Source organism: Ursus americanus, chromosome 20 (genome assembly GCF_024610735.1).
Source record: "Ursus americanus isolate L20-20 chromosome 20, mUrsAme1.1.p, whole genome shotgun sequence".
NCBI classification, from domain to species: domain Eukaryota; kingdom Metazoa; phylum Chordata; class Mammalia; order Carnivora; family Ursidae; genus Ursus; species Ursus americanus.
The window spans coordinates 44,648,248-44,670,210 of record NC_142146.1 but is presented as its reverse complement, the minus strand read 5'-3'; the positions used below and the strand labels follow the sequence as shown (position 1 = coordinate 44,670,210).

Genomic DNA, 21,963 nt, shown 5'->3' with positions numbered 1-21,963 from the left:
GTATTTGAACAAATTATAGCTGAAAGCTACCCTAAACTGGGGAAGGACACAGACATCAAAATCCAAGAAGCACAGAGAACTCCAGTTAAATTCAACAAAAGCCAGCAATTGCCAAGGTATTTCATAGTCAAATTCACAAAATACACAGAAAAGGAAAGAATTCTGAAAGCAGCAAGGGAAAAAAAGGTCCTTAACCTATAAGGCAAGACAGATCAGGTTGGGAGCAGATCTGTCCACAGACACTTGGCAAGCCAGAAAGGAGTGGAAGGAAATATTCAACATGCTGAATGGGAAAAACATTCAGCCAAGAATTCTTTATCCAGCAAGGCTGTCATTCAGAATAGAAGGAGAGATAGAGTTTCCCAGACAAACAAAAACTAAAGGAGTTTGTGACCACTAAACCAGCCCTGCAAGAAAGTTTAAGGGGGATTCCTTGAGTGGAGAAAAAAAAGACCAAAAGCAACAAAGACTAGACAGGACCAGAGAAAATCACCAGAAATACTAACTCTATAGGTAACACAACGGCCCTAAATTCATATCTCTCAATAGTCACTCTGAATGTAAATGGACTAAATGCTCCAATCAAAAGACAAAGGGTATCAGAATGGATAAAAAACAAAACAAAACAAGGTCCATCTATATGCTGCCTAGGACTAAATCTAATGAAAGAAGTAAAAGACCTATACTCTGAAAACTACAGAATGCTTATGAAAGAAATTGAAGAGGATGCAAAGAAATGGAAAAGCATTCTATGCTCATGGACTGGAAGAACAAATATTGTTAGTCTATACTACCCAAAGAAATCCACACATTTTATGCAATCCCCATCAAAATACCATTAGCATGTTTCACAGACCTGGAACAAATACTCCTAAAATTTGTACAGAACCACAAAAGACCCTGAATAGGGTCTACCCAAAGCTGTAGAGATAAAGACAGTATGGTACTGACATAAAAACAGACACATAGATCAATGGAACAGAATAGAGAATCCAGAAATGGACCCACAACTACATGGTCAACTAATCTTTGACAAAGCAGGGAAGATTATCCAATGGAAAAAAGACGGTCTCTTCAACAAATGGTGTTGGAAAAACTGGACAGCAACATGCAAAAGAATGAAACTGGACCACTTTCTTACACCATACACAAAAATAAATTCAAAATGGATGAAAGACCTTAATGTGAGACAAAAAACCATCAAATTCCTAGAGGAATACACAGGCAGTAATCTCTTTGACATTGACCATAGCAACTTCTTACAAGATACATCTCTTGAAGCAAGGGAAATAAAGGCAAAAATGAACTACTGGGATTTCATCAAGATAAAAATCTTCTTCACAACAAAGAAGACAATCAACGAAACTAAAAGAGAGCCTATGGAATGGGAGAAGATATTTGTAAATGACATATCTGATAAAGGGTTAGTATCCAAAGTCTACAGAGAACTTGTAAAACTCAAAACCCAAAAACAAATAACCCAGTTAAGAAATGGGCAGCAAACATGATTAGACACTTCCAAAAAAGACATCCAGATGGCTGACAGACACATGAAAAGATGCTCAACATCATTCATCATCAGGGAAATACAAATCAAAACCATAATAAGAGACCCACCTCACACCCGTCAGGATGGCTAAAATTAACAAGTCAGGAAACAAGAGATGTTGGTGAGGATGCGGAGAAAGGAGAAGCCTCTCACACTGCTGGTAGGAATGCAAACTGGTGCAGCCACTCTGGAGAATAGTGGAGGTTCCTCAAAATGTTAATTTAGAACTACTCTATGATCCAGCAATTACACTACTAGGTATTTATCCAAAGGATACAAAAATAGATTCGAAGGGATACATGCAATCCAATCTATACAGCAGCATTATCAACAACAGCCAAACTATGGAGAGAACCCAAATGTCCATCAACTGATGAATGGATAAAGAAGATGTGTTATATGTATACAATGGAGTATTACTCAGCCATCAAAAAGAATGAGAGCTGGCCATCTGCAATGACTGGACGGAGCTAGAGGGTATTATGCTAAGTGAAATAAGTCAATCAGAGAAAGACAAATACTGTAACATCTCTCTCATACGTAGAATTTAAGAAAGAAAACAGATGAACATATGGGAATGGGGGAAAGAAGAAAAGGAGAGAGGGAAACAAGCCATAAGAGACTCTTACCAACAGAGAATAAACAGGGTTGATGGAAAGAGGTGGGTGGGAAATGGGCTAGATGGGTGATGGGTATTAAGGAGGGCATTTGTTATGATGAACGCTGGGTGCTGTATGTGATGAATCACTGAATTCTACTGCAGAAACCAATATGCACCATATGTTAACCCCCTAAAATCATAAATAAATAATAAAATGGGCAACAGATTTGAATTAACATTTCTTCAAAGATGATATAGGACTGGCCAATAAACACATGAAAAGATGCTCAATGTCACTAATGATAAGAGAAATCCAAATCACAACCATAATGAGATAGCACTTCACACCCACTAGAATGTCTATTAAAAAAAAAAAAAGATTAAGAACAAATCTTGACAAAGAAATGGAGAACTTGGAAACTCCACACACTGCTGGTGGGAGTTGAAAATGGCGCATCCACTTTGGAGCAATCTGGCTGTACCTTACGAGGTTACAGAGTTACCATATGACCCAACAATTCTATCCTTAAATATATACTCAAGAGAAAAAAGAGGCACCTGGGCAGCTCAGTTCATTGAGCGTCCAACTCTTGATTTTGGCTCAGAGTCATGAGATCAAGCCCCACAACGGGCTCCACACTCAGCAGGGTGTCTGCTTCTCTCCCCCTGTCTCTGCCACTCCCCCCACTCGTGCTTGCTCCCTAAAAATAAATGGGTGAATCCTTAAAAGAGAGAGAAATGAAAACATATGTACACTGATGTTCATAGCAGAATTATCCACAATAACCAAAAAGTAAAAATGCCCAAATGTCCATCAACTGATACAGAGATAAACAAAATCTGGTATACCCACACAATAGATTAGCTGCCATAAAAAGGAAAAAAGTACTGATATATGCTACAGAACAGATGAACCTTGAAAAAGTGCTGAGTGAAAGAAGCCAGAAACAAAAGGCTATATATTATACGATCCCATTTATGAATGAAATGTCTAGAATAGGCAACTCTATAGAGACAAAAAATAAATAATGGCCTAGGGTTGGAAATGGAGGGGTTGGGGAGAAATGGAGAATGACTACTAATGGATATGGGGTTTCTTTTGGGGTTGAGGAGAATGTTCTAAAATTGATTGTGATGATAACTACATAACTCTGAATATACCAAAGCCACTGAAACATACACTTTAAATGGGTGAACTGCATGGTATGTGAATTACATCTCAATAAAGTTGCTATTAAAAAAAACATGGAGTGCTTGGCTGGCTCAGTCAGAAGAGCATGCGACCTTTGATCTCAGGGTCATGAGTCTGAGCCTCACAGTTGTATAGAGATTACTTAAAAATAGAGTAAACTTAAAAAAAAAATGAGGACATGAGGCTGGTCAATGAACTAGATGGTTTTTAGTATAGCTTCAGATTGTCTCTTAAATATTCCTGTTTTTACTATTAATGTTGTTGATTAAATTCTTATCCAAAAAAGTATTATCTGTTGAATATATATGTATTACCTAATACAAGGTCATCTAGAAACACATGTTTCATGAATGCCCTTGAAGGGGACAGCTTCTTTGCACAGGTTCCAGTCCATTGTAACTAGTATTTTTGCAGACAACAAGAAAACACGTTTTTATCTTATGGAGGTTTGTTTTTGTTTTTGTTTTGTTTTATCTTATGGAGGTTTTGCTTTTCTTTTTCTCTTTTATTTCCTACATCACATTGGGTAAGTGGAAATATATTCCAAATGCCTATCTGATCGCCTCTTGGTTTTAGAATACTGGCTGTCCCATCTAAATGTAATTTAACTTGTTAAATATCTACTATACCTTTATTTATATGATCAAAAATAAGATTAACTTGATTGCAAATAGAATTTCACAACCATATGTAAATTAACAAATATTTTCTACCTAAGTTTACTACTTCAAACTAATCTGCAGACATAATAGCTTACTAATGATCTTACCATTAGGGGCGGTGGGGGGGGCACGGGGAGGGCAATAAATCCTTGTGTCCAGAAAAAAGCTAGGAAATTAGATCAATAATTCCCTTTTCACTCAAATTGATGTTGAGAGAGTTAAATAGATATTTTAACAGATCTAATTGACAATCCTTTGGTTTTTCTATTATCAAATCTAATTCCTAAAAACAACATAATTGATAAAAACTTAAAGATTATTGCCTTGAGTTTTAACACAAAAGTAGTTATCAGGATTTTGACTTTTTGATATTCATGCTCTATGAAGAAAGGACATCTGTTATGTGTTTCCCATTCAGCGCACACAGATAATGCTTCATTGCACAGACCATAACTCGACATTTTAAAAAACAAAATGACTGTGCCCCCTGGTGGCCAATGCCTTTTAGTAAATATGTTACACACCATACCACCATCATAACCACCATATCATTGTCTTAAGAAAAAAATCCAGTCAAACACCGTCACTCCAATCTAAACACTGAACCAACAAGTAAAAAAATCAAAAGCTCAAAAGACTATAGTACACTTGTAGGATCCGCTACATCCAACAAGATAGAATTCCTTTTGTTTTTAGAGAAACTAAGTAGATTGAGCTTACACTGGAAATACATATCCTCTAAGATCACCTTCTAAATTGACAAATCATCAACACAAGTCTGTAAGGAATATTTATTCATATTTTATATTCTGTAGTACTTGACAGATCCTCTAAGAACATAAGAGCTTTAAACATGTTCATCAGTTACAAAACTCCTAACAAAATCTTTGATAGCAAAAGAGCATAGAAACAAATACAGAAAGTAAATCCATGAAAACAAGAGGCAGTAGAGAAATTCTTCAGTTTCGTAAACAAAAGTGAATCCTGACTAAAAGAAATTCTTTGGTAATGAAGCCAAAAGCATACTGTTGTTGTTGTTGTTGTTGTTTTAAAGAAACAGACCTTCAATCATTCATTACATTATTTGCCATTTGCAGTTTGTCATGATAACTCAGTCACTGTTGAACATAATCTGGTTAACTAAAGTTGAATACAAACTGGCTATCAATCTGATTAAGGGGGCCAGAACTTAAAATTACTAATGAAAATGGTCATATCCTAGCTAAAGAAATTATTTCAGTATTGAGTATTCAAAGAGAATAGCGACTGGCAAAAAGGGATCAGATAGCGCAGGTAAACAGATAAAAATAAAACAGTACAAAGTAATAAGGTGTTAATACTGGTAATTAGTTTTTCCTGTTAACTTCAAAGACAACGATCAAAGATTCATGTATTAAATGAGAAATACAGGAATGTGGAAAAAATGAATTATTTCATTATGGCAAATTATCACTCAGAAAGGAAAGGTATTATTACCAAATCTCCAGAGCGGTCGGACACTCATATACCAGCAGTATATAAGACTACCTGTTTTTCATATCCTTGCTGGCCATTGACATTTGTTAGACTCTATTTTCACTAATGAGTGTGAAATGACATCCTATTGTCATATACATAAGGAGAGATTTTTAAGATATAATAGCAAAAAACTGACAACTTACATATTTATAAATAATGAAAAAATAAATTGTGATATATTCATAAAATGAAGTATTATGCAACAGTCAGAATGAATGCAGACAATATAACAACGCAGATAAAAATCAAATATAGTGTTGGGTGAAAAAAAAAGCAAGTTTAAAAACCAGAACAAACAAAATTTAAAAGCAGGTACAACAATGTTTATAGATTCATATAGAAGATAAAATATGTTTTGTAACAAATAGGAAAATCTAAATTTCAGGATCATGATTATCTATGAGAAGGAAGATAAGGGAATGGAATTTGGAAGAGAAAAAAATGTTTCAAAGGTACTGGTAACACTTCTTTAAAAAAAAAATGGCAAAATATGAACATCCAGGTGGTAGGTACATAGGATGTTCTATTATTTCCTTACTCTGTGTGTGAAATACTTCATAATTTTTAATAAGTGAAAGCAACCTAAACACAATGACAACCAATGACAAAGAGGATTGGTTACATTATGGTGCAATTCAAATATTATTTTAAGAACTGCATGATGACATGAATGCATATATATTTACACAAAAAGATATCCATGATATTGGATATGCCGTGATTTTGCCAAATTTTAAGCTGCAAAATACCATAAACACATAAAATGAAGGCATAAATAGGTCTATAAAAAACTCACATAATTATACCCAAGTCTACCACTATAATCCCTTGTAGAATTATGTACGGTTTTCATATTCTTTATACATGTCCTTTACCTTAATTTTTATGGTGAGCATATATTGCTTATAATCAGAAAAGTATTTTTTTCATGGGAAGAAAAATTAAAAACTACCTTTACCATATCAAATTGAGAAAGCCAGCAAGAAAATCTAATGAAAACTAGTAAATGAACAAACAATAAAGATGCCCAGTAATGAAACAGGAAGTGCAGGGAGTGTGCTGAGTTAGGAGATCAGACATCTTAGCCTTCTTTGACTTACAGTGTGGTTGGAAACTAAACAGGACAATGTGCATGGGTCCAAGGATGATGAGATTAACTGTGGAAGAATATGAGCCAAGGTTGGCTTTGGGGAATTCTACATAAGATGCAGAGGGTTATGTGTAGATTTTCCATGCTTTCCTTCAGGCCCTCCTCCCCCTTACTCTCTTCTCCCTACCTCCACACTTCTTCTCCAAGTAATAAGCTGTCATAATAAAATAATTCATTATTTTCCACATCTAATGAAACACTCTATTCCCTGATAAAGTTAATAAATGAATGGGTAATCATTATCTTTAAAATTAACAGGAAAAGATTTTAAAAGCTCAAAATTCACTGAAGATGCATTCTTTTTATACCTGTGTGTATTTGAAAAATGTCTTTTGATTTTAGAATTCCTATTTTACGTATAAACAGGTGTGGTGTTACTTCTTATTTTAATGGTTCCATTTCCTTTATCCTTCGAAAAAGGAACTCTAACCTTTGTTTTAGTCTACAAATTGAAGGTGATTTTATGACAGTTAACAGTTCCTAGGAGTAAGGAAGCCTAAGTATATTCAGCCTTACCAAGACTTCTTCATATCACAAAATTATCAAGAGTTTTGGGAGGGGAAAATACAGCAGCTGCTATTAAGCATCTTCCCTACAAAGTAAGCAAAGGTGGCATCACAAATAAGGCATCCAAACAACCATAGTTCCTTGCAAAATTTGCATTTTCCTTCACTAGAGAAAAAAAATTTTCTCTTCTAATCTCAAGCCTTTGTATGAAACAAAATCATTTCTTCTGAAAGAATCCTGAAGAAGTTACTAGTAAATTTTTAAATTATAAGTCTAGTTTGTGGAAAATTAGTGATAACACAGGGTGCTAATTTAAGAATAATGATCAGGAGAAATGATTTATAAGGATACATATCATATCATAAAAGGTACAAATTATCTAGATATTAAGAATACAGTCAAGGACAAAGCTGCATCCCATGACCTTCATCCTCTATGTCTTCTCATCAACACGAAGAACATACACTAGGTACTAAATTACAAAAACATTGTACACAATGATCATGGTATATCTAGCCCAAAAGGTATTTTGCTAAAAACAAGATTTGCCGTTGATAGCTATACTCAATCTGATGCTAGGCTTTAGGGATAAATCTGGTTTCTAATTTTTTAGTAATCAGCATTATGATGAGGGAACAGAAGGCAAGCTGAAGACAAAGCACAAGCTGACACCCTACAATCCCCATCCCCACCCCTGACTGGATAAATGCGACGTTCCCCAACCACTCCTGGTTGCCCTAAAGCTAAGGGAAGGAAAAACAAATAGTTAAACTAGAGATTACAGTCCTGTAGGACCTAAGTCTCCCTCAGCCTACAATTTTTTTTTTTTAACAAGAAAAACATTCTTATCAATAACCTACAGGAAATGTGGATGAAATTAGATGTCCTTATAACCTGCAGCCCATTAACAGATACTTGAGGCAGACAGAATATAGTGTTCCGGGCACCTGGGTGGCTCAGATAGTTTAGCATCTGCCTTCAGCTCAGGTCATGATCTCTAGGTCCCGGGATGGAGTCCCATGTTGGGCTCCCAGCTCAGTGGGGAGTCTGCTTCTCCCTCTTCCTCTCCCCTTGCTTGTGCTCTCTGCCTCTCTCACTCTCTCTCTCTCTCAAATGAATAGTCTTTAAGACTCCTTTTCCTTACCTTCCCCAACTCCCAAGTATATAATCAGCCACCCCTCACAACCCCGGTGCAGGGCAGCTCTTTCTGCTCATGGGTCCTGTCTCCGTGCTTTAATAAAACCACCATTTTGCACCAAAGACGTTTCAAGAATTCTTTCTCCGGACCTCATCCTACCGAACCTCACCTATGTTCCCAAATCCACATCAATTATCTCCTCTATATATCAAGTCACTTCTTAAAAGTATATAAATAAGAAACCTTCGAAAAGTTTGATCCTCCTGATGATGTGGTTTTGGAATATAGGTGAGGTTTGGTGTTGAAAGGGTATAGAAAAATGGGTATTCTCATGCACTGTTAATGGGAATAAATCAGTACAGCCTTTTGGTTTTTTAAAATTATTTTAAGCCTTGTATAACACCCAGTGCTTATTACATCAACATGTCCTCCTTAATGTCCATCCTCCAGTTACCCCATCTCTCCACCCCAATCCCCTCCAGCAACCCTCAGTTTGTTTCCTAAGATTAAGAGTCTCTTATGGTTTGTCTCCCTCTCTGGTTTTGTCTTGTTTTATTTTTCCAGTACAGCCTTTTGGAAAGGTAATTTAGTGCTATCTATGAAAATTTTAGATGTATAAACCCATTGACTCATCAACTATACTTCTAAACCTCTATCCTAAAGAAATTGTGGATAAAAAACAAAAATATCTGTTAGTGGGAAATGACTAATAAACTATGGTCCTTCATGTTATAGGATACCATTCAGTGCTTCATAGGAACATGCTAGATCTATAGGTGCAGCTGTGGAAAGATCTCAAGACATAATGCTAAGTGTGGGGATGTACAGGGAGTCAAATTAGAGAGTAACATCCTAGTGGGTATCCGTCATTCATAGTGCCCCAAATTTTCTGAACCCACGTTCCCCACACTAGGAATTCCACCTTTCCAAAGCAGACTAAAACAACAAAAACAACAAGAAAAACTATAAACTATATTAGCCAGCCTCCATCATAGCTAGTATTTCACTAAAGCATGTGGCTAATAACTATGGGGCCCACAGTCAGAACAATCAAGGTGTTAGATTTGAGAATCTGGCGAAGGGTATTTCTTTAGCTTGGGTGGCAGTTGAGGCAGAATGTTTTGAGGTAAGATCACAGAGGCCTCCTGATGGGAGAAAAGGGTGTTATGCTTTGGGGATCAGTGGCTGCATCAATCCTTTATCAAACCATTCCTACCAGGAGGTTCTGAGTTTTATTCCTGACAATTTGGAAACTGCTTCTCCAGGATATAGTAAGGAGTAAGGGACAGGAGGAGCTACGTAGGGAGAGATAGGTAGGGGGCCATGGGATCAGGATGACAAAATTCAAAAATGTGGGAGATAAAAGGAAACCAAAGATAAGGGAACAAACCAGACCATCCTGTCCTAGGTGTCAGAGGTAGGTCTTGTTATAACAGCTACTTGTGACCAACAAAATTACCAGACCGACCCTAAAAGGGAAGCAAAGCCACTTAAGGTGTTATCACTAATCCTTGCTCAATGGTGATAGGACTAGAGACGTTAAAAGAATTTAAGTTCCCTGGTCAGCTTTCTATAAAAAACCATCCCTAAAAGCCCCCAGTGGAAACCCTGTCAGGACCCTCACTCCTGAGAGCTTTTTCTGTATCCTTGCTTAATAAACTTCTGTTGCTTTGTTTACTCCCTCACCTTTGTCTGTGAGATTCCTTCTTCAACTCCGTGGGACAAGAATCTTACTCTCCCACTTCAATACTCTAGATATCTGTATCCCTTCATGAATCCCTTTCTGGGTAAATCAGCTAGAATTGATCCCATTATAAAAATTAAGAAACCTTTCATATATATAAATGGTAACCACTTATGAACTTCTTGAGTTCATAAATTTATGAACTAAAAAGCACAACATATTCAGAAAAAGATCTGAAGGTCTATAAGATCACGTAACACCCTGATATTTAATGCTGAAGAGGGAAGTGGAATTGACATGTATAGATAAAGAGGGGGTAATGGAAGGCTTTTCCTTTTTCCTCTGTATACTTCTTTTCTGTTTAAATATTTTTACAATGAGAAATAGTCCTACAATGCTGGGAATTTTTTTTAATCATTTAAAATCTTCAAAAAATTAAAAACTAATATGCCCTTCCCAAAGGTGCCTGACATCCTAAATGATAATAATAGTTTTATGAAATTTTAAGACCCTGAAAACATTCTGTGGTACATACACACAATTTCATGTACTCTAACTTACATAACATAAAAACTTCATCTTGTAATGGGGAAGGACTTTCTAACCATGACCCCAGAGGTAGAAGGAATGCATAGTAATTTTTAACTACATAAACAAAACTACTGAAACCTTAAACAAAGTTAAAAGATGAAGGACAAACCAAAAAAAATGACCTGAAACACATATGATATGGCAAATAATAAATTAATATTTCCAGTATATAAAGAATTCTTAGGAATCAGTGGAAATAGACATTTTAATTTAAAAATGGGCAGAGAGGGGCCCCTGGGTGGCTCAGTCAGTTAAGCTGAGCATTCAGCTCAGGTCATGATCCAGTGTCCTGGAACCAAGCCCAATCCTGCTCAGCTAGGAGTCTGCTTCTCCCTCTCCCTCTGCCTCTTCACCCCCCAACCCCTGCTTGTGTACACACACTCTCTCTTCAAAAAAAAAAAAAAAAAAAAAAAAAAGCTTTAAAAAAATAAAATAAAAATGGGCAAAGAGCATTAAAAGGCAATTCATTCTCGCATTCACACGTACACGTTCAAACATACACACACGCAGAAAACTTTAAGATGTTCAAGCTCATTAGTTTTTTTTTTAATCAATTAACTAAAATTTGGTAATATCTAGAATTGAAGAGGGTGTGTAGGGGGGAAAGACAGTCTCACACACTATTGGTAGGATTCTAAATTATCCCAAACTTTCAACCTGGAATATACAATAAACTTTAAAACATGTGTTCCATATACAAAGCAATTCTACATTTGGAAATGTATCTTATACAAATAAATAGACAAATATACAAAAAAGCAGATTTTCACTGTAGCACTGTTTATAAAAGCAAAACTGGGCAACCTAAAAATCCACATGAAAAATTTAACAAATAAATGTTCAAAAACCCACAGTATTTCATGATATTGCAAAACCATGCAGCCATTGCAAATAAAAACAGATTCTTCTCTAATACTATGAAATGATGTTCTAGATAGAAAATTAAGTGAAAAGGCCCAGAAACCAAGTAGCATGTCTCTATTTAGTGTTAAAATATAGATTATATAAGTAAACACTTACATAAATAATGCATACACATATATCTATAAACATACACACACATCCATACACACACACACCCCCACACACACAGCACATATCTTAGAAAACAGGTCTGAAATACATACCAAAATGTTAACAGTGGCTAGTTCAGAATGATACAATCATAGGTGATTTTCACTTTCTTCTTTATACCTTTTGAATAGTCAAAACTTTTTAACAAATGAGTATGTATGGATTTTATGATAATAGTAAGAAATATTTTCATTCTTTACATAAAGAGCAATAAAAATGACCTTACTAAATACCTGTGCTTTTACCGCATATTACTATTTGCTTACCTTTAAACCTTCAGCTGGAAGTCTATAACCAAATCTTGCTGGAAGGTCATCAAATGTCTGAGATGCATTTTCAAAATTATACTAAATATAAAATTAAAAACAATTAAGTTACAATCAATTTACATATAACATTAAAAACAAAGTGTTTATTATTTAAGTTGTCATTTCCAAAATTCTGATCCACTATCACAGCTTCACACAATTAAATCAACTTTGTAAATGTACATCCCCTAAAACAGCAAGGAATATATACAATTTACTACATATACAACTGCTTAGATTCTGATTTCATATAACTTATTAAACAGCAGCAATTCTATAACATTAAACCACTTACTGCTTTCTGAGTTTTTCCCACAGTTCCCTAGCAAGGAATTTTCTCAACAGATTATTTTCCAGCAAGAGTTCCAATTGACTTTCTCTCAAGAGTCTGATTTAATAGAAGAGAGACACAGGATTTCTGGCCCTAGCTGCAAAAGATGCCTTTCCTCAAACAAAGAAGAAGATCAAATAATTTTTAAGAAATTGTCTTTTATATATAATTTGGACATTTTCATCTAAAGCTGAACAATGAAAGAAGGAAACTCAATGATATACATCCATATTAGAGAACTGAAGGCATTCAAGCTCAACTTTCCCCTTCCTTATAGGTATAGATTCCTATGTTACAGTATTTATCAGTTCCCTAACAAAATAGAGCAAAACAAAGCAAGGGTTCTCTGTAATTGTAGAAGATAATACTAATGATAATTGTGAAATGAGTTTGCTGTATTATTTAAGAATGTTCAATCTGCTATACAGAAAAGAGAAACAAGGAAGATAGATGAAACTAAGCAAAGATAGTAAACAAGTAACTTCTGAAACACAGGCGAAGCTTGCATGATGTATTAAAGTTAAGATAGCTTTTTGCAAACAGTAGGCCAAAAGTAGAGAAAAACAGAACACGTTGTTTTGAATATAGGTAAAATGGATGGAACGAAGCAAGCGTGTTACGTATAGATAGCAAAGGATAGTACAAAAGATCAAGCAAACTTTAAAATATTCACAAAGCATGGATTAGGTCACAAATCCAGATTGAGAGCTTTGTCATCTCTCAATCAAACGCCCACTGGGGATACCCATTGTAAATTCAAGTGTCATCTGCCAGAGACAAGCAGAAAAAGAGCTCTGCAGGTTAACAGCAAGTTATAGCTGTGTTCAGATGTAAATATCTTGAGTCTCTTCAATAGAGCAAATTTTAGATCCAAAAACCTTTCATCTGTCAATCCTCCTTGCTCACCCTCAACTCAGGTCCTGGTAACCACACTGTGACCAGAGAAAGTTGGTACAGCATTGAGAAAGATTGGACAAATAACAATGGGCAATACAGGATTTGGGTAGCATGGTTCTGGCATTTCACTTGAATCTTATCCTGAGCATCTTAACATACCCATCTTTTAACGGTACTTCTCATTGTATGTTTGTGATTACTTCTCATTGTATGTTTGTGATTAATTCAATAAAATGTGTGATTTGAGCATATGAATTTGGTCACTGAACCTAACCACTCTGTTACCTCTGGGATAACATTACTTGGAAGCCAACAATGCTTCAGGGTAATTTCCTACTGTAACAATAACAAACTACAGAGTGCTCTATGGTTTACAAAGTGCTTTAGAGTCACAAAGGGCTTTTTATATCTACTATCACAATGTATCATTTAAGCTCTTAATTAAAACACCTTTCTCTAATTGAGTCAAGTGTTAAACTTCAGAAAGCCACTTAATCCCTCCAAGACCAAAGACACTACTGTAAAATAAAGAAATTGATCTAGATCAACACAGACCAAAGAAAAAGCACAAATGTGTGCAGGCACTACTTTTTAAAATCAGGAAATGGAAAATCTACAACTATACTAAGTTTGTTTGTTTTTTTTAAATCACTTCCTATTACTGAGGAGTTTCACTTTTTTGGCTAAAATTTCAGAAATAAAATGTCTACCTTGAACAACAATACTTGCAACACTGGGACTTGGAATAAGTTTTGTTACTGAGTGAGACCCATTCTGAAATTACTTCATCTTTCCTTAAGAGCAAAACATGGATTGTCCCACAATGCCTCTTACACTCACGCTGTTTAAAAAGAAAAAAATATTCCGGGGTGCCTGTGTGGCTCAGGCGGTTAAGTGTCTGCCTTTAGCTCAGGTCATGATCTCAGGCCCGTGGGATCAAGCCCCACATTGGGCTCCCTGCTTCTCCCTCTCCCTCTGTCTCCCTCTCTCTCTCTGTCTCTCATGAATAAATAAAATCTTTTAAGAAGAAGAAGAAGAAAAAGAAAACAGTCCTATCATGAATAAGACAAACAGAAACATCTTTAGCACAAAAGTACTTTTTAGTATTGGAGGGTGGACTGCTGCTCATCAAATTAAAAAAATGCTTACTGTTAAAATTCTTGAAGTAGAAAATAAAGTTATTCCTCTCTGGAATCCCATCCTTAGTGATTGCCACATAACAGTTTTAATCCACCTCTTTTGAAAGGGTCTTTTCTTAACCAAGTCTCTCCTTCAACAGCAGCCTCAACAGAAGGTTTAATTTAATTTAGAAAGTAACAAATGCTAACAATTATTGAGCGCTTATGATATCATGCTAAACACCAGACAGGTGTACATTTATTTAATCCTTACAAAAACCTTGTAAAGTTGGCCACTATTTTATCATCCTTTGTTTTACAGATTGGCCACAAAATGTTGAAAATAACTTGCTCTAGTAAGTAGGAGAATCCAGGATTCTCACCCAAGCAGGCTGGTCCCAGAGTTCTAGCTCTTAACTCATTGCCCCACACTGTCTCTCATACAGTCTCATTTCATAACTTAAGAGATGTTAAGCTATTTGTCCAAGAGTGGCAGAACTGAAATTCAACTCACATTCTAACTCCAGTGCAGGAGCTCTTAATAACCACACTATATAATCCGATCCATTCACACCACTAACCACTGGCTGCTTCTCTCCTACTCTGCCCACTGACCCTCACGACCACCTACCAAGCAACAGATTCTCTCTGACAAATCCCTTCAACAGAATCAAAAGGTAGACTGGGAGTAAACCAAAACTGGGTTGTTTGACTCTGAAGCTACATTAAGATGGATACTAACTCCCAGTAAGATCATGGAACAGCTCAAGGCTAATTAGTAATTCCTCACTTTGTTTTGGGTCAAAAGAGAAATGATGAGATAAGAGATGATGAGGATGAACTGCTAACAGAAATAACAATAATCTAAAGTACCAAGGAATAGATGCTATTAAAAAAAATACGAAAGAATTAAATCTCCAAGGAAAAGCTGTTAATTGGTTCAAACATTTATTGAATTCTTACTGTATAACTCTCACTAGGCACCAGAAACAAAGTGCAGTAAGACACAGTTCTGCCTTCCAGGTACTCACAAGCTAGGGGGCTTACTGACAAGTCAGCAAGGTGCTATAGTAGCACCTCCATATTCTCTTAGCAATCTAACGAGTTGGACAAACACTGTTGTCAGGGAATTAACAAATGGGAGAATTCAACTGCCAAAAATAAAATCATCTGAATTTTTTCTTTTCAAAAGCAGCATCCTAATACCAGTCCAAAACGGACCAACCTGATGCCCAACTTATTTAAATCTGTAATACTACACACTCAGATTTCAGGATGCTCTTATTTAGTTAAAAGGAAGAGCTAACGTTTTCTGGCTCTTGACTCACTTCCTTTTAATGCTTGTGTTACCACATCTAGTTCCTCTGCCTTGATATTTAGTTCCCCTTTTTACTAGTTACATGCCGTCACAATCTACTCTCCTCCAGCTACTTCTGCATCATCAGCCTTCTATCCTTTAGCGTCAGCATAAAGATTCCCATTTAAGCAGCTCCCAAGCTACTGGTTCCTTCCCTAGATGATATCAATATTTATTCCACACATTTACTTGCTTGAAACCCAGGGAACACTGCTGGCAAAGACTGATTGTACTCCTATACCTAATATTTTATTTTGTGTCTACATTAAAAAGAAAAAAAACCACCTCAGGCAGTCTCATACACCGCTCGAGGTAGTGGGTGAAGGATGAGAAGAATGATAATTATAATGAAGATAAAAAAGATAAAACATTTACTAAGTGTTAGATACTGTTCTAAGCAGTTTATCTTATTTAATTATCACTACAACATACCAGTTTACAAATAAAGAAACTGAAGTACTTAGAGTGGCTAAGTAATTTGATTAGGATCACCCAGGTGGTTAAGTTCCCAGAGCAGACCACTGAGGCTTATTTAACCCATCACATAGCTGAACCATAAAATAACAATCCACTTCAGGTAAAAAGAAAAGAAGGAAAACAAGGAGTGGCAGATGTTAAGAAACAAAAGAAAGGGTAGGGGAGAATATGGAAGAAAGCAAAGGAGAAAAGCGACACACGGAGAACTTCATTCCCTGACCAGTCCATAAATCCTCTACTTCATTTCAAAAATCATCCCAAGAATATTCCAAGGACTTTGGGGACCAATTTAGAGGAAAATTTTCATGTCAATGGACTCTTAGTCCCTACAGGTTCTACTTTTACTCCACCCAGACTACTCCAGAAAAAATCTAATCAACCAGTTCCCTATTAAAGAGGGTAACAAAGGGTGACAAATTTCATAGGGATTAGAGTTGATACGATTCAAAAGTTAGGATACAGAAACCAGCCTGGCTCTCCCAAATTCTGCAATGATCCTAGACACTTCCCCAAATACCACAGTATACAGAAACATGGCTGAGGATCACATGAAGCTTTGGTCAGCAACAATTCTGGCCCTTCCATCTAGAATGACCTACTGTCATTAAGCAAATCACTTGTATGCAGAAATTAAAAATAATAAGTCTTTAGCATAGTATCTAGAGTACTGATGTACATACATACACACACAGTTAATTCTTCCTTTTCTAGCTTCACAGAAAATATACACCTCCCAGGGTAGAGGACAGTAAGACAACCTAGAAAGAACTACTAAAGTTTTGAGGAGCAATCTTCTGTAAAAACTTCTCTCAAAGACAAGATTGTTGCACTTCCCTTCTCATTAACGTTAATCTGAGCTTGAAGTTTTCTATAAGCATTTTATATAATTTTTCAAAATATCATTGTCAAAGTCATTAGAGCTATGCTAATTACCAAGAAAAACAGTAAGATTCTACACAAATACACAGCATGTAGATACGTGTGCGCATGAGCACTCCTGAGAACGCACATGCTCTCGAGAGCAACAGCATTTATTAGGTACCTATTGCACGTGAAATCTTACGTTAGATATTAAGCAATAAAAAGATGAGTAAGGTCCTCCGTTTTTAAGTAACAACTCTGTGTACACACCTGTATGTTCATAGGTAAATGTCTTATCATTTAGGACTTTTTAAAAGCTCTTCTCTGAAGGATACTTTTTAGACATGAATGAATTTTACTGTACTTACTGCTAAAATGTCTGCTTCTACAGGTAGTAGGTTTAAGAATGCAAAGAGCTGGACAGTCAAGATGGTATAGACTTGTGTAGCCGACAGCATGAGCATCCCTATGGAGAGCAGCATCTCGCTGTAAAATCACCTGGAAGACAAGCAAGTAACAGTGAGCTCTGATGCTTTGTCCCTGAAAACAAGGCATTTCATATGTTAATTCCTGATGCCCAAATATCTCTTAACTACAAACACGGGTTAACATTAAAATTAAACCTATTTCAAAAGCATAAAAATTTACACAGATTTGGACATTTAGGTAAACACCCAAAGTTAGTCAACAACTACCTAACTCATGGTGACTAAGTTCTGTGTTTTAACCACAAAACAAATGTCCTCCCACAGTTCTCGGTGTATAGTACATCTTGTCTACTAACTCGGTTATGAAGGGAACTAGATTTCAATCTAAATAAGGATTTAAAAACACTTTACAATTTTTATAATTTTAAGGAATTTTTGTACTTCTTTGAATATAACTTATAATTTCTCATGTAAATTTACTTATTTATTCTTGAATATTGTACCCACTTTAGAGAATATAAAAAACAGCCAAGTATTATAAAGTAATATGTTTTGCCTTTTCCCTCTTAACAATATATACCTTTTTCCCTCTCTACATCCCAATGACGATAGCGCAGTTACCTTTTCCAACCTCACCCAATTTTCTACGTGAGTTCTTATCTATCTTGCAGCAAAAAGATACCATTAAGGACCAAACAATAACCAAGTAATAAGTATTAAAATTCTCTTGGTAGGCCTCAACCATTAGTATAACATTTTTTTATTTTATTTTATTTTTTTTAAGATTTTTTATTTATTTATTTGACAGAGATAGAGACAGCCAGCGAGAGAGGGAACACAGGCAGACGGAGTGGGAGAGGAAGAAGCAGGCTCTCAGCGGAGGAGCCTGATGTGGGGCTTGATCCCAGAACGCCGGGATCATGCCCTGAGCCGAAGGCAGATGCTTAACGACTAAGCCACTCAGGCGCCCCCCGTATAACATTTTTTTAAAGATGAGAACAAAGTTTGCAAAGACAAGGGCCTTTATAATGAATAATTTCATTAAATGCCACCAAATCAAGTAACACCAATTTTGATGATGATTACTGTTGATAAGGCTCCGTATTTGGTGACTACCATACAAACTCAAACTGTGACTCTGACACACACACACTGAAAGAGAAATACCTCTGAATAATTTTTGAACTATCTTCTTACAAAGCCATTAAGATCAAAGAAGAAATAAAGTTGAAAACATGTCAAATATAGCTCTATTTCAAAGACACAGAAAGTAGATTAGTGGTTGCTGGGGGGCTGCAGGTAGGAGTCAAGAGAGGGGTGGTAGGCAGCTAGGAATGAGGAATGACTGTCCATGGGTATGGGGGTTTTTTGGGGAGTGATAAAAATTCAGATCGTGGCGATGGTTGCACAACTCTATAAATATATTAAAAATCACTGTGCTGGCATTGCCTCAGTGGCTCAGTCGGTTAAGCGTCTGCCTTCGGCTCAGGTCATGATCCCAGGGTGCTGGGATGAAGCCCCGAGTCGGGCTCCCGGCTCAACAGGGAGCCTACTTCTCCCTCTGCCTGCCACTCCCCCTACTTGTGCTTGCTTTCTGACATATAAAATTTTTTAAAAATCACTGTGCTGTTCGCTTTAAATGGGTAAATCTTATGGTGTCTATAAGAATTAAGTCTATAAAGCTTTTTTTTAAAGTATAGATTTGTTGATATTAGTTTCTTAGGTAAAATATATAATATATCTCTGTGCAGAAAAGAATTAACATGGCAGGCCTGAGGCTGCTATCCTTAGAAACACCTGCTTGCCAGGCTGGCCCTTCCCAGGCATCTGGGAACTTAGATTTCAGGAGGGTTCCCATCATTCCTGATAAGAATGGCTCATTGTGTCTGAACTTGCAAAGTGGTTATGTTGAAAACACATTTTCTTTCTGGGAATCTGAACTTTTGAACACGCTAGGCAGATGGTGCCTACAGAACAGTCCCCAATAGAAACCCCAGGCACTGAGCTTCCCTGGTAGACATTTCACATGTGTTGTCATAACTGAGTGCTGAGGAATTAAGCATATACTGTACGACTCCATTGAGAGAGGACTCTTAAAAGCTTACATCCGGTCTTCTCTGGACTTTATCCTATGTGCCTTTTCCCTTTGCTAATTTTGCTTTGTATCGTTTCATTCTAATAAATCATAGTTATGAGTACAACAAGATGCTGAGTCCTGCAAATCATTCTAGTACATCACTGAAACTGCAGGTAGTCTTAGAAATCCCCAGCACAACCACACTAGATAATTTCTGGCCAGAAATCATACCATAAAAAAATATGCAAATCCTTATAAAATAAGGTATAGTTACTACTAAACCTTGTTAGAAAGAATAAATATGCAGTATGTTGACTACTGATCTGTTTGAGAAACTTAATCTGGGTAAGAACTATGACTTTCTCTGTAAAATTCTGGAATTCTCAGCCAACTTTGAGGGGAAGGAGAAGGAGAAAGAGTTTAGAGGAAAAATAACTCTAAAGGTATAATAATCACAACAACTATTACTGATCACTAAGTGCCAAGCATTTCTCTAAGCATGTTATCAAGTTAAACTCATCTAAACCTCATAACTCCCTTTTCATAGATGGGGAGAACTTAGGTATTGGTAAGTAACTTACTCAAGGTCAAACAATGGATAATGGCAGAGCCAGGGTTCAAACCCAGGCAGCTTCCAAAATCCACACTCTAAAGGCCAAAGGACAATAACATCAATAACCAAGGTTGAGGGGCGCCTGGGTGGCACAGCGTCTGCCTTCGGCTCAGGGCGTGATCCTGGCGTTCTGGGATCGAGCCCCACATCAGGCTCCTCCGCTGGGAGCCTGCTTCCTCCTCTCCCACTCCCCCTGTTTGTATTCCCTCTCTTGCTGGCTGTCTCTCTGTGTCAAATAAATAAATAAAATCTTAAAAAAAAAATAACCAAGGTTGATGTTCAAAAGGTAATGACCCTATGCTTAAACAGATACTCAAGGGCTTCAAACCAATGCTCATGGCACAACAACCACTAGATTGTTTCCTTCTTTTACTCTGGATATGAGGGGGAGGAGAGGGCTGAGAGAGAGGGACTGCATACGTGTGTATTTAACAATATGCAGTTAGTTTGGTTATACTTATTTTTGCTTTTATTGCCTTTTTAAAAATAACACATTCTGGAATTTTTATAGTCTCTATTTACAAGACTAGTTCTTGTTCATTGTAGAAAATGTACAAAAAATTTAAATCACTCATAATCACCAAATTAAGGAATAACTAGTGTCTGTTTTTTGATGCATAACCTTCCATTCTTTATATGTACAAATATCTATTTAGCAAAACTGGGGATATACGATATGTGCATGTTGTTTTGTTAAATGTATTCTTTTCACTTCATATATTGTGAATATTTTCCTAATTCATTAACTATACTTGAAAAAATTAAAAATTTCAAACCCTATACCATAACATCTCCTGGAGAACCACTGCATATAGCAAGTCCAGGAGGCACTCTGGGGCTTCCACACCTTCTAAACATTTTTTTTTTTAATGTATTTAATACATTGGGTTTCCACACATGACTTTGTTTATACAAAATGAAAACTACTGGTTTAAAACATAGTGTATAATGACCACACGTCATTCCATATAAATGTGCTATAACAGATAGAATGGAATCTCTATTGCTGGAATTTTTTTTTACTATTATAAACTCTTCAATAAATACTCTTGTAGTTAAACCTTACAGGCACACCCTTAGCTTTTTGAAGGTCATAGAAGTGAGTAGTAGTAGTATAACTGTGACAAGAAATAGGAGATCTAGTATTTGACAGACCTAGGTTTATGTTGCAGTACTGACACATACTAACTGTGATTTTGAGACAAAATGATTAAGTTACTTCATCATAAAATCAGATTATTTAGGATTTAAAAAGACAACTCTGGAATAAATACAAATATGCATAGAAGGAATTAACAGCGGTGGAATACAGGAGGAAGAAAATTTGGGTGGTGCTGCCAAAAGACAAAAGAGGAAATACTGAAGGAGAACTACAGTTAGTGGAGGTGAGTACAATATGGGAATTTTTTTTCACTTAATGTTTGTGAAATATTCTGGTGGACATGTAAACAGATAGTGATAAATAGAAGTCAGGAGCTCTACCCAAAGCGTAGAGAGATTTAGGAATCATCAACAAATAGGTGATAACTAGAGTGATCTTAATGTAAAAGTGAAAATTAAAAAGAGAAGAGAGCTAAAGAAAACTGAAGAATATCTAAATTTAAGGGTCTGGAGAAAGGGAAAATAAAAAGAGAAAGACTGATTTCACAGAAGTCAAGAAAGGAAAGAATTTTGAAATCAATGTGGGGGGAAGACAAGCAGTTAGTCAACAAAAGTAAATGATTAAGAAGTAGCAAAAAGTCTAAAATCTTCAGAGTCTGCCCAACCTAAACAATTTTATTCCCCAGTAGTCCAACAGGTATACTTGCTCTGATCAACTCATGACTTGCA

At 36.2% G+C, this 21,963-nt stretch overlaps 1 protein-coding gene across 4 annotated transcripts in view; it reads right to left on the bottom strand.

The window, feature by feature from the left end:
• The window catches only part of RNF13 (ring finger protein 13), a 165,790-nt gene that overhangs the window by 122,951 nt on the left and 20,876 nt on the right, over positions 1 to 21,963 (bottom strand). For 3 of the 4 annotated variants that reach the window (XM_045812813.2, XM_087870278.1, XM_045812806.2), the window contains exons 2-3: positions 17,384 to 17,513; positions 11,933 to 12,013 (exon numbers count right to left, since the gene is read on the bottom strand). In XM_045812813.2, the coding sequence (XP_045668769.1) occupies positions 11,933 to 12,013; positions 17,384 to 17,497 (195 nt within the window). In that variant the 5' untranslated portion in view covers positions 17,498 to 17,513. Of the gene's footprint in view, positions 1 to 11,932; positions 12,014 to 17,383; positions 17,514 to 21,963 lie in introns of those variants that run through there. The other variant, XM_045812820.2, reaches the window with a different exon arrangement.